The sequence below is a fragment of the Oreochromis aureus genome, linkage group 15 (assembly GCF_013358895.1).
Source record: "Oreochromis aureus strain Israel breed Guangdong linkage group 15, ZZ_aureus, whole genome shotgun sequence".
Taxonomy (NCBI): domain Eukaryota; kingdom Metazoa; phylum Chordata; class Actinopteri; order Cichliformes; family Cichlidae; genus Oreochromis; species Oreochromis aureus.
The window spans coordinates 20585147-20597874 of record NC_052956.1 but is presented as its reverse complement, the minus strand read 5'-3'; the positions used below and the strand labels follow the sequence as shown (position 1 = coordinate 20597874).

The window sequence follows — 12728 nt, the reverse complement described above, 5'->3', positions numbered from 1 at the left end:
TCACCTCCCTGCCTCCCACAGACAAACCCCAGGCCCCCACTACCTCTCTGTCCAACACCCCCACACACGGCGCCTGGATCTCTGACCTCCTCACAGTGACCTCACTGTGTGTGTGGAAACATAAGACACAGATGTAAAGCTATCCTAAGTGACAAAGTGATATTGTTATAATATGTTATCAATAGAATAAAGAAATCTGCCCTTACAGTGGTAAATCCCAGTGTTTCAAAACCTAAACCCAATAAAGCTGTGCTAAACTAACCAGGGGGTTAATTATTGCTCACCAAGTCAAGTTTTAAAATCAAGAGGCTATTTAGACATCCTTTGAGAAAATCCTTATACCTATCAGAGCTATTCTCTTGGGACAACAGAGACCTACACACGGTCAGGTGGATGCTAGCTGTAATAGTGACAAGACATTAGTAGCATAAAACAGTATTAAAAAATAAACAAATGAGTTAAAAGATATAGATGTTTATTTATGTGCAGAAAAAAATAGTACACAGTAGACTTTAAAAAATGTTATTCAACTGCTCATATTAAAATGTAACAAAAACAAGATTGAGAACTGAATGTGGAAGGAACTGAGCAAAAGTCCAAGGTGACACCAGAATCACAAGATTAACAAATGAGGGAAAGATAAAGGGGGAGGACAGGACTTTATATACACTGAGGACTAGTTGAGGTTGAGGATAAACACAGATGAAGACAATCAGGGCAGAGCGAATAGGACTAATGCGAGATATGAAAGAACAGTCAACTTCAAAGTACAACAGGAAATAAATGGGAACTAAAACTAGAGCCAGGACTCGCACTAAACATGATAACAGAGAGAGTAAAGGATGGAGATGAGACAGAGGAAACCCTGAGGGATCTAAAAAAGAAAAGAAAAAGACACCAACTCTTAATAATAGAAAAAACCCACCAAGACTTCATCTTGGTCATCAAAACGGACACCAAAACTCTGGAACTGAAACAATACATATAAAATAAGGCTCAGCATTACACCAGACTCCATGCACTAACCAGGACCAATTTCTATTTTTTGGTAAGTTACAAATATATTAACATTGTAAAAATGTTTGCAGAAAAGTTTTTTACTATGAAATATTGTAAAATATAATTGCATAACTACATCAATAATATTTACAAAGGGCTTTGTGGTTGCATTTAGATATTCACATTTGGATTACATTAAAGAAACACACTGGTCTGATTTCATTAAGAAAATAAACAAAAAGTTTCTATTTACATTTATTTATATAGTTTATTGCTAATTTTAATGGAGGCTATAAAGGCAGGATTCTGGATTTGAAACCAAATATTTGTTATAATTATGGTATCTATCTAATCATTTACGTTAATTAGCATGTTGCTATCAATCTGTTGTATGCAAACACAAAATTAGTCTTTCACTTAAATGCGAGTCCTTTTTGTCAACAACTTGAACTATGTGGCTGAAAAACTGACAGTAGAGTAGAGGCTGCTGGGATCAGCAGTGGCTGCAACAGAAGAGGAATGAGCCTTCACAGTGCTGTAGGTCACTGCATCACCTTCATCATCACCCTGAACCTGCATGAAAACAAAAGCAACATAACACTGTGACCCTGAAGTGGATAAGCACTTTGATGGAAGTACTGGAAGGGCGCTTAGAGATCACATCCTTCTGTTTTCAATGCCTTATTTTTCAGTTTTAAAGACAGTGATGTGGATCACCTCCAAAACATGATGTATTTTTTCTTTGCCCATGCTAAAGTCGTCCATCAAGTCTTTTGTACTCACATGTTTGCTGCAGCTCAGTTAACTTTAACATGTAAGTTTAAATCGGAATCACAGTTTGGACAAATTGCACATTAATATGTTTTTGAGATGGCTCGTTTTCATTGTTATCCAGCGCCTTGACAGATATACTGTTGTCTTTTATTCAACTAGTTCTCCGCTCGAAACAAGTATGTAATCGGTTCTGACTGTCTGACTGTTTGTTAGCAGCCCAGAGTCTTCGATGGTAGATACCAATGACAGCACAAGCTGATTTAATTTGGAGGTAGATCGGGTCAGAGTCACACCAAATGTGCATTACATGACTTCACAATGACACACAAAGATTCATACACTACACTAGACTTTCATATTAACAATGCTGACAGATGATTATGAAAACAATGCTGATGTCATCAGGCAGACGTTAGCATGGTGTATAGCTGACATATAGCACTTGCCCTTATGGGGGGAGTTACTGCTTTTACTTCTGTTACCAGTGTTGGGAAGGTTACTTTTAAAATGTATTCCACTACAGAATACTGAATACATGCCCCAAAATGTATTCTGTAACGTATTCCGTTACGTTACTCAATGAGAGTAACGTATTCTGAATACTTTGGAATACTTAATATATTATCATGCTGTTTACAACTACATGAATGTCCTATTGCTGTGATTTATTACTGTTACTGAAGGTCCGCGGCTCCTAAACGTAGTAAAGGGACCTCTGGCTAATACGTCGGGTTCGTGTCGGGCTGGTAGCGAAAAACTAGCTTTACTTTGTTGTCTGGGTCAACTTTGCTTGCGGAGACAGAGAGAGGCGTTGAAAGGCTGCTCCAACGGAACTTATTTTTCCGGAGGAAAACACGAACACAGTGTACAGTTGAGTCTTAATAGCTTACTTACAGCTGGGCTCGTCAGGCACTCTTCTTGGCTGCTGTGGTTATTATTATATTTACATGCTTCCAGCTCCCGTTTTTGCTCCGTGACAGCTCGGACTTTTCCTTTCTCTCCTCCCTCGCTCACAGACACATAACGGGTATGGTAGTCCATTCTCCCTGCAGCACGGACTACACTGCCCATCAGGCTACATGCTTTAGAGCTATGCCTGTAGCATTCTGTCTATTAGCTTAGCACAACAACAACAACAAAAAAAGCGCTCTCTCACCCAGGAAACACGCAGAGAGAGCGCGTCACCCTGTAACCATGGCAACCGTAATGCTCCCGCCTGGAACAACAGAACGTAGCTGTCAAACAAACCCAAACAGTCCGGACCCGCGACAATATGAAACAGGAAAGTACCGCCGTGTATTCCATTTATTTCAACAAAGTAACTGTATTCTGAATACCACCTTTTTAAACGGTAACTGTAACGGAATACAGTTACTCATATTTTGTATTCTGAATACGTAACGGCGGTACATGTATTCCGTTACTCCCCAACACTGTCTGTTACCAAACAAATAAATAAATAAATAAATAATACACAAAGACAAAAACCTTACCCGAACTTTATTGTTGGTCTTGGTGTAGCTGATGGTAGCGTAGGAAACTTCAGGATCCACCTACACAGTGAAGACAAGAAGATACAGACACATGACCAATGATGATGAGAAATATTTAACCCATTTGTCCATAATAATAATAATAATAATAATAATAATAATAATTATTATTATTATTATCACATGCGGGATATGAAATGTTTTTTGTTTCAGTCTTTGTGCAGTGGAGCTGAATCAGTCTGTTAGAGAAGATGGCCAGATGTGGATGCCCAGATGCTTGTACCTCCTCCAGCACATCAACATACTCCATATATCTATTCTAATCCTCTTATCTTTATCAGGGTCACAGAGGGGCTGGAGCCTATCCCAGCTATAATAGGGTGAGAGACGGAGAGGTCACCAGGGGAGTCGCAGGGGAAACAGAGAGAGACAGACAATAATACCCTCCCAGGATAGACACTGGTTATGTAGCCATCATCTTCCTTCTGAAGTCTTTTGCCATCTGTCTGGTCTTGTTCACATCCAGAAGCAGATCATTCCTCCCAGACCACTCCTCAAAATCATCCACTAGTGCTCTGTGCTGTTACAATTAGTAATACTTCAAACCACTGTAGAATTGTCAGAGTGTAGGTGGCATATAACCCAGAACCTGAGGTGTAGAAGGTGAATGAAGAAACTTGATAGTTGTTAAGCTCTGATGGTGTTAAATAGGAACTGGACAGGATGATTTCCATAACATTGGAATCTTGTCCTGCTTCAGATTCATGTTGTAAATGTGACTCAGGATGACAGACAGCTGGATAGCACAGGTCCTCAGCGGAATTGTTTTTATGTAGTTTCTTCAGAAGTTTTCTAATCTGTTCAGAAGTCACAGTCAAGCAGTGGGTGTTTCTCAACTGCACCCGTAGGTCCTCAGTTCCTCCATTTCCACAGACCTGAAGGCTTACGTCTTTGTATTAAGCAGTTTTTTCAGGTCACACTGATCCAAGACCCGTTGTTCTGAGTGCAGCATGCAGTCCTGGCTAGTAAGATTGATCTATTCTGTGATACTGCCAGTCAAACTGTTAAAGTCCTCTCAATGTAGTTCAGTAAATACACAGCAGTCTGTGAGGCCATGCTGTGGGCCAGCATACTACACAGCACAGCACCATGGTAACAGATATCATCTGCTATGTGTCTCTCAGAATAACAACTCTTCATAAATACTTTATTATTTTATCATATATTATGTGTATAATATAGTAATACTAGCATCAGAGTCTCAGTGTGTCATGCATTTACATTTAGAGAACACATTAAAGAAGAAGTGGGTGTAACTCTGCTCTGGGTGTAGTGTGTGATCTCACCGAGTCCTGACTGGTTTGAGGAGCAGACCGAGTCTCTGCAGGGTTTAAACTCAGTCCCTGAAAAACAGACATAATCTGGTTACATCAGGTGGTAAACTGTGTCTGTGAAGGCAGTTTAGTTCTTGTTAACATCCCTCAGAGATGATCTGATTTGTTGTTTATTTAATGTCAGTTGAAGAAACATTTAATTATTTATAGTAAAACTCACAGCATCTTCATCCATCTGTGTTTTGTTTCCTGTAAAGACACAAAAAGTCAACTGTAACATTCACTTGAAAACTTATAGAAGTTTTATTTGTAAATCTTCTCACCTCTAGTTCTCTTCCATCTGATGAAAAACACAACAACTATCAAGAGTGAGACCAAACCCACAGCTGGAATGATGAACCACAGGACACCTGGCAAAAGGAGAAAAACAAAAACCTCTGAAGCATTTTCTAGTTTAAAATATGGAAAATATAATTAAAGTGGGCTGCTATGTTTGAAAGGTCAGCTGGTATAATGTCAGAGACATTCACTTTCATTCACATTATGTGAACCAAAATCAGTTTATTTCTATCCACAAAAAAAGAAAATCCCAGGAACAGAAAAGTTTGAGTTCAGACGCGTGATTTTACTGACAGTGATTAAATGAATAAATATATCTCCACCCACAGCCATGATATTCAGAGACAGATTATTATGTTTAATACAAAAGTGAAAACATTTTCATACAAAAAAGTTTCCATCTTATGTTTCCTGTAGGATACATGTCTGACTGTCACTCAGCTAAATGTACATAAATGTAATGAAATGACTGGAATAAAAATATAAAAACCAAAATAGAAACATAAAAAGTAAAATATACGTTACAGTATATTTTTAACTTTTCATTTGCAGACACATGGTTGAGTTACCATGTTGTGAATCTCCTGACGGTTTGTTGTTTGCTGTCGTGCTTTCACTTTCCACAGTTTTTGTTGTTGTATCATCTGAAATTACAAGTTGAAAAAAAGAGAGAGAGAATGTATTTTTCATGTGCTGTAAATCATATTAAAAGGCCACTTTGAACTGAAAAATAAATAAATATTTTTGGTCAACTTAGTTTTAGTAACATCACCTGATTTTAGAAGCGTCTTAATTGTTGTGGTTGTTTCAGTTTTTCTGTCTGGTTTCTTTGTTGTTTTTGTGTCACCTGAATAAATGAAACAACACAACATAAAACTTTTCCATGTTTTTCATCTGTTGTAAATTCAAGCTTTAGCTGATTTTAGTCGTATTAAATAGTTGATCATGATCTCACCTGTTTCCTCACCTGAGGTCTGACGGCTGAAGGTAAACAGCTGCACTTTTCCTGTTTTAGTATCAGTCACTTCACACTTCAGTATTTTATGATGTGATGAGTTAAAGTAATGATGCTCCAGAATAGACAGAGTGGTGGAGCAGTCAGTCTGTGAAGTCACTATTTGTTTGTTCTCTTTGTCCACAGCTTGACCTTTAAGCAGCCACTTCACTGTGTGATGACACTCTGCATATGTCACCACAGAGCAGCTTAACTTCACCTTATCAGTGTCCTTATGTTCAGTCACTGGTGAACATAATGTAATAATGTGAAAGACAAAAAACGGCATTAGGACACTTTAACTGATTATTGTTTAATTATTATAAATATGATTAATGTTTATTTGTTCCAAGAAGAGTTTGCGCTAAAACTATTTTGATGTAAATACTCACAGGTAATAACAGAGAGATCAACCAAAGACTGATGAACCAGAGTGTGTTTAGATGGTGTTTCCTCGACTTTGTATTGTCGACAGGAATAAAAACCAACATCCTCAACTGTGAGCTTCTTTATAAGCAGAGAACAGTTCGCTGTAACACTCAGTCTGTCTGATTTAGTTTTGGCTTCTTCACCAATCTGTCCAAGTGTGATCAGCTCTACTGTTTCTCTGTTTCTTGGAGTAAAGGTCCACGTAGTACCATCACAGTTATTCTGCTCATCTATCACATTTAGACAAAGCAGAGTGACGTCACCTCCAACTTTCATAAACATGGATGTTTCATTTACAGATACTGTTGAGAAGATTGAAGAGAAATATGAAAATAAATTAGAATACAGCAGTTTTTACAATCAGAGTGAAGATCATTTCAGACACAAGTTTATAAACAGAGCATGCTCAGCTGTCTTATTTACTGTAAGGTTTGTGATTCTAATAATACTGATGAAATTCTGTTTCACAGCTATTAAAATGTTTCCTGTATTCTTACCTGCAATCTGAATCATCAGCATCAGACATAAAAACATTTGAATCCATCTGAATTCATCCATCGTGCTTCTCTGTCTCACTTCTTTCTTGTTCTCGATCTCGACTGTCACAGTCTCTGAGCTGATGACTCTTTAAGACTGTTTGAACTTCCTGTTATTTGTCAGTCGTCACATCCTCACCACAACTTTAGTAATTATCAGTTCTTTCCCTTTTTTGTTGATGTTCATGTTTCATAGAGGGGTTCATCAGCTATTTACATCTCTGAAATTCACTAAGACATTTTTTATAAAGAAAAACTATTGTAAAGAGAAATGATAAGAAGACTCAGCAGGTGCACATTGTGTCCATTTGTGTCAATGACGTGTTTGACACCATGAAAATAAAAAGATGACTGAGGACGATGAATGTGTGAAGATTGTTAGTAAAGATAAATGTTTCCATCCTCTTTGTTTTAACAGAGCTTGTTAGAAAACAGACAGCACATAAGAACAAACAGTCGAAGCGTCAAACTCCTACATGCAGGCTGATGTCTAAGAGATGAAGATATCCAAGTGCAGCTATAGAAAATACAGCAGATAAGATATTTTAGTGGACTGAGACCCTCCTCTTCCTCATTGTTAACATGAAGTTATTTCTTTCTGAGAGCTGAAGAGGAAGTGTTTCTGTGAGAATGAATGAACTGCAGCAGCAGCAGAGCTCTGGATGCTTGACTCTGTATTAATGACCAGATAAACATCAGAAACATAAATGATTAAAACACTGATGAAGCCTCTGTTTTGGACCCATTTTCTCATTTTGCAGTTTGTCCATCTTTGACTCGTCTTGTTTCACCAATCACTAAATGGATCTCTCTCTTCTCTCTCCTCTGTTCTACAAATGAGTTTGGGGAATTACAATACCCTCTCATCATGGTGTACTAAGGATATTTATATTTTATGAGTCACAGTCAGGAGGATGCAGGACAGAAAATGAGGAGGCACAAATGAGAGGAATGAGAAATTCCTTGGGAGATGCAGGTGTGATTAACAGGTGACTGTACACAAAGTGACTGACCGAGGACCTCTGGTGGACAGAAAAGGGTACTACATGAAAAAGAGCTCAGCCCTAAACTGTGACAATTAATAATTTATTTTGCATAAATACAGTTTCACCTGCAGCAAACACTGAAACTGGATAGAAATCTGTCTTAATATTGAGATCAAATTATCATAAACAAAACAGAATATTTATACAGATTCTAAAGATCATTAAACACGTTATAAAATGTACATTGGACAAAAACACAATTGGGAAATTAAAAACATCTTTAATCAGACTAAAACAAAAATACCATGAAACACACACACACACACACACACACACACACACACACACACACACACACACACACACACTTGTGGGCAAAATGGACACATCATATCTAAGACATTTAATGTGTAAAACCAGATGAGATGATACTGATAACATAACAGCAGTGATTTTATGAGCAAGTTGTTGATCAGTGCAGTCTGAAGTTTGAGTTCAGACGTGTGATTTTACTGACAGTGATTCAATGAATAAATATATCTCCACCCACAGCCATGATATTCAGAGACAGATATTTATATTTAATATTTATGTTTAATACAAAATGAAAACATCGTCAGACCAAAAGTTTCCATCTTATGTTTCCTGTAGGATACATGTCTGACTGTCACTCAGCTAAATGTACATAAATGTAATGAAACGACTGGCATACAAATATAAAAACCAAAATAGAAACATAAAAAGTCAAATATACATTACAGTATATTTTTAACTTTTCATTTACTAACACATGGTTGAGTTACCATGTTGTGAATCTCCTGATGATTTGTTGTTTGCTGTCATGCTTTCACTTTCCATAGTTGGGATTTTTGTTGATGTATCATCTGGAACAAAAAGTAAAGATAATAATTTTTTCATGTGCTTTAAGATACTAAAAAATACTTTAAAAGGCCACTTTTAAAGCACAATAAACAAATATTTTTGGTCATTTTAATTTTAGTAACATCTTAATTTGTTGTTTCAGTTTTTCTGGCTGGTTTCTTTGTTGTTTTTGCGTCACCTGAATAAATGAAACAACACAACATAAAGTCAAGTCATCTTTATTTATATAGCACATTTAAAAGACATCATGTGTCGGCCAAAGTGCTGAACAAGGAATAATATAATGAAAGAATTAAAATAGAAAGAAAACATTTTTTTTTAAAAAGAATTGTAAAACATGTAAAGGTATATAGCATATAATGTAAGTGCAAATATGCACATACATATACAAAACTGTACGCATTCACACACAGGCACACATATGTGAACACCACCATCCAGTAAACTAAGAGACCAGGTAGACAAATTAAAAAGGATATTAAAGAGATCCGAAAGCCTTGGAAAATAAGTAGGTCTTAAGATTCGATTTAAAGACTTCCAAGGATGAAGAGAATTTTATAAAGGGGGGAAGACTATTCCAGAGTCTCGGGGCAGCAATGGAGAAAGCCCTGTCACCTCTAGATTTGAGCTGGGAGCGTGGAACTGATAAAACCAACTGACTAGAGGAACTAACCACCCAGGTTCGGAGGGAACTGAGGAGGATTAAAGCCAAGAAGGCAGCGGGTCCAGATGGCATCAGCTCGAGGGTCGTCAGGTCCTGCGCGGACCAACTGTGTGGTGTGATGGAGCACCTCTTCAACCTGAGCCTGAGGCTGGGAAGAGTCCCACAGCTCTGGAAAACTTCCTGTGTTGTTCCAGTGCCAAAGACTTCACGCCACAAGGACCTCAACAGCTACAGGCCGGTGGCTCTGACATCCCACCTGATGAAGACCCTGGAGCGGCTGGTCCTGGCTCAGCTTCGGCGCCTTGTGAGCTCATCACTGGACCCACTTCAGTTTGCCTACCAGCCTGGCATTGGAGCGGATGATGCCGTCATTCATCTCCTACATCGTTCCCTCGCTCACCTGGAGACCGCTGGGAGCACTGTGAGAATCATGTTCTTTGATTTCTCCAGTGCCTTTAACACTATTCTTCCCACGGTTCTGAAGGACAAGCCGGAGAACTCTGGAGTGGACCATCACCTCACTACCTGGATTTTGGACTACCTCACCGACCGACCACAGTATGTGAGGACTCAGGGCTGTGTGTCAGACAGGGTCGCCTGCAGTGCACGGGGCCCCACAGGGAACGGTTCTGGCTCCGTTCCTCTTCACCATCTACACTGCAGACTTCTCCCACAACTCCACCCAGTGCTTTCTGCAGAAGTTCTCTGATGACTCTGCAATAGTCGGCCTCATCACTGATGGGGGGACGACAAGGAGTACAGAGGACTGACTCAAGACTTTGTGGACTGGTGCCAGCTGAACTACCTCCAGATCAACGCCAGTAAAACCAAGGAGCTGGTGGTAGACTTCCGCAGGCACAAGCATCCTCCACTGCAACCACTGAACATCCAAGGTATGGACATCGAGGCTGTGGACAGCTACAGGTACCTTGGTGTTCATCTGAACAACAAACTGGACTGGACTCATAACTCAGACGCCCTCTACAGGAAAGGGCAGAGCAGGCTGTACCTGCTGCGGAGACTCAGGTCGTTTGGGTGTGGAGGGCCCACTCCTGAAGACCTTCTATGACTCTGTGGTGGCCTCAGCCATCTTTTATGGTGTGGTCTGCTGGGGGCAGCATCTCTGCTGGGGACAGGAAGAGACTGAACAGGCTGATCCGAAGGGCCAGCTCTGCTCTAGGATGCCCTCTGGACCCAGTGGAGGTGGTGAGTGACAGGAGAATGGTGGCTAAGCTGTCATCCCTGATGGACAACATCTCCCACCCCATGCATGAGACTGTGAAGGCACTGAGCAGCTCCTTCAGTGGGAGACTGCGGCACCCACGGTGTGGGACGGAGAGATTTCGCAGGTCTTTCCTCCCCACTGCTGTCAGACTCTACAATAAAGACTTTTGCAGCTGATCAAACACACAAACCCACACATGTGCAATAAGACTGCTATACGTGCAATTCTTCTTCTGACGAAGTTGTGTTTTTGTATTTTCCTACTCAGTTGTATATAGTATTTGTATTTCTATTTTATTCTATTGTATATATTATTCTATTCTATTTTATTCTATTGTATATAGTATTTTATTTTATTTTATTGTATTTTATTGCATTCCAGTGTTTTCTAATTTCTGCTACATAACTTTGCACTTTTGCTGTAACAAAACAAATTTCCCACCTGTGGGACTAATAAAGGCCATCTTATCTTATCTTATCTTATCTTAAAACTTTTCCATGTTTTTCATCTGTTGTAAATTCAAGCTTTAGGTGATTTTAGTCATATTAAATAGTTGATCATGATCTCACCTGTTTCCTCACCTGAGGTCTGATGGCTGAAGGTAAACAGCTGCACTTTTCCTGTTTTAGTATCAGTCACTTCACACTTCAGTATTTTATGACGTGATGAGTTAAAGTAATGATGCTCCAGAATAGACAGAGTGGTGGAGCAGTCAGTCTGTGAAGTCACTATTTGTTTGTTCTCTTTGTCCACAGCTTGACCTTTAAGCAGCCACTTCACTGTGTGATGACACTGTTCATATGTCACTACAGAGCAGCTTAACTTCACCTTATCAGTGTCCTTATGTTCAGTCACTGGTGAACATAATGTAAAAATGTGAGACACAAAAACTGCATTAGGACAGATATATTAATCACTTTAACTAATTATTATTTAAATGTTATGAATATGATTGTTTTTTGTTCCAAGAAGAGTTTGCGCTAAAACTATTTTGATGTAAATACTCACAGGTAATAACAGAGAGATCAACCTGAGACAGATGAACCAGAGTGTGTTTAGATGGTGTTTCCTCGACTTTGTATTGTTGACAGGAATAAAAACCAACATCCTCAACTGTGAGCTTCTTTATAAGCAGAGAACAGTTCGCTGTAACACTCAGTCTGTCTGATTTAGTTTTGGCTTCTTCACCAATCTGTCCAAGTCTGATCAGCTCTACTGTTGTTTCTTTGTTTCTTGAAGCAAACGTCCACGTAGTACCATCACAGTTATTCTGCTCATCTATCACATTTAGACAAAGCAGAGTGACGTCACCTCCAACTTTCATAAACATGGATGTTTCATTTACAGATACTGTTGAGAAGATTGAAGAGAAAAAAAGACAAATAAATTAGAGTTCAGCAGCTTTTACAGAGTGAAGATCATTTCAGGCACAAGTTTATAAACAGAGCATGCTCAGCTGTCTTATTTACTGTAAAGGTTATTGACTGTAACGATATTGACAATATTTAGTTTTGTTGCTATTAAAATGTTTCCTGTATTCTTACCTGCAATCTGAATCATCAGACATAAAAACATTTGAATCCATCTGAATTCATCCATCGTGCTTCTCTGTCTCACTTCTTTCTTGTTCTCGATCTCGACTGTCACAGTCTCTGAGCTGATGACTCTTTAAGACTGTTTGTACTTCCTGTTATTTGTCAGTCGTCACATTCTCACCACAACTTTAGTAATTATCAGATCTTTCCCTTTTTTGTTGATGTTTATGTTTCATAGAGGGTTCATCAGCTATTTACATCTCTGAAATTCATGAATGCATTTTTTATAAAGAAAAACTATTGTAAAGAGAAATGATAAGAAGACTCAGCAGGTGCACATTGTGTCCATTTGTGTCAATGACGTGTTTGACACCATGAAAATAAAAAAAGATGACTGAGGACGATGAATGTGTGAAGATTGTTAGTAAAGATAAATGTTTCCATCCTCTTTCTTTTAACAGAACTTGTTAGAAAACAGACAGCACATAAGAACAAACAGTCGAAGCGTCAAACTCCTACATATTGACTGATGTCTAAG

At 38.7% G+C, this 12728-nt stretch overlaps 2 protein-coding genes across 4 annotated transcripts; both read right to left on the bottom strand.

Moving 5' to 3' along the window:
- Positions 1-479: 479 nt before the first annotated feature.
- LOC120433102 lies at positions 480-6956 on the bottom strand. 3 transcript variants are annotated; one of them, XM_039598674.1, is made up of 10 exons: positions 6860-6956; positions 6326-6664; positions 5895-6179; positions 5712-5786; positions 5509-5583; positions 4924-5010; positions 4821-4849; positions 4613-4669; positions 3267-3326; positions 480-1572 (listed from the first exon to the last, which is right to left on the bottom strand). In XM_039598674.1, the coding sequence occupies exons 1-10, from the start codon at positions 6918-6920 to the stop codon at positions 1450-1452; spliced, it is 1191 nt and encodes a 396-aa protein (XP_039454608.1). In that variant the 5' UTR covers positions 6921-6956; the 3' UTR covers positions 480-1449. The 3 variants fall into 3 exon arrangements, with proteins under 3 accessions (XP_039454608.1, XP_039454607.1, XP_039454609.1); XM_039598673.1 differs by having other exon boundaries at positions 6326-6676; positions 6860-6946; XM_039598675.1 differs by having other exon boundaries at positions 5907-6179; positions 6326-6676; positions 6860-6946.
- A 1711-nt stretch (positions 6957-8667) lies between these two features.
- On the bottom strand, positions 8668-12316 carry LOC120433211. The gene is made up of 4 exons (XM_039599105.1): positions 12200-12316; positions 11664-12005; positions 11225-11509; positions 8668-8768 (listed from the first exon to the last, which is right to left on the bottom strand). The coding sequence occupies exons 1-4, from the start codon at positions 12252-12254 to the stop codon at positions 8668-8670; spliced, it is 783 nt and encodes a 260-aa protein (XP_039455039.1). The 5' UTR covers positions 12255-12316.
- Between the last annotated feature and the right edge of the window lie 412 nt (positions 12317-12728).

Bases quoted from the DNA above. Each gene is read 5' to 3' on its own strand.
- LOC120433102 (XM_039598673.1), bottom strand. From the start codon at position 6,920: ATGGATGAATTCAGATGGATTCAAATGTTTTTATGTCTGATGCTGATG. The intron at 5,787-5,894 runs GTGAGATCATGA...TCATTTATTCAG, and splicing joins GACCTCAGGTGAGGAAACAG to GTGACACAAAAACAACAAAG. The intron at 4,670-4,820 runs GTGAGTTTTACT...TCTGTTTTTCAG, and splicing joins CACAGATGGATGAAGATGCT to GGACTGAGTTTAAACCCTGC.
- LOC120433211 (XM_039599105.1), bottom strand. From the start codon at position 12,254: ATGGATGAATTCAGATGGATTCAAATGTTTTTATGTCTGATGATTCAG. The intron at 12,006-12,199 runs GTAAGAATACAG...TCTTCTCAACAG, and splicing joins TCTGATGATTCAGATTGCAG to TATCTGTAAATGAAACATCC. The intron at 11,510-11,663 runs GTGAGTATTTAC...TATGTTCACCAG, and splicing joins TGATCTCTCTGTTATTACCT to TGACTGAACATAAGGACACT.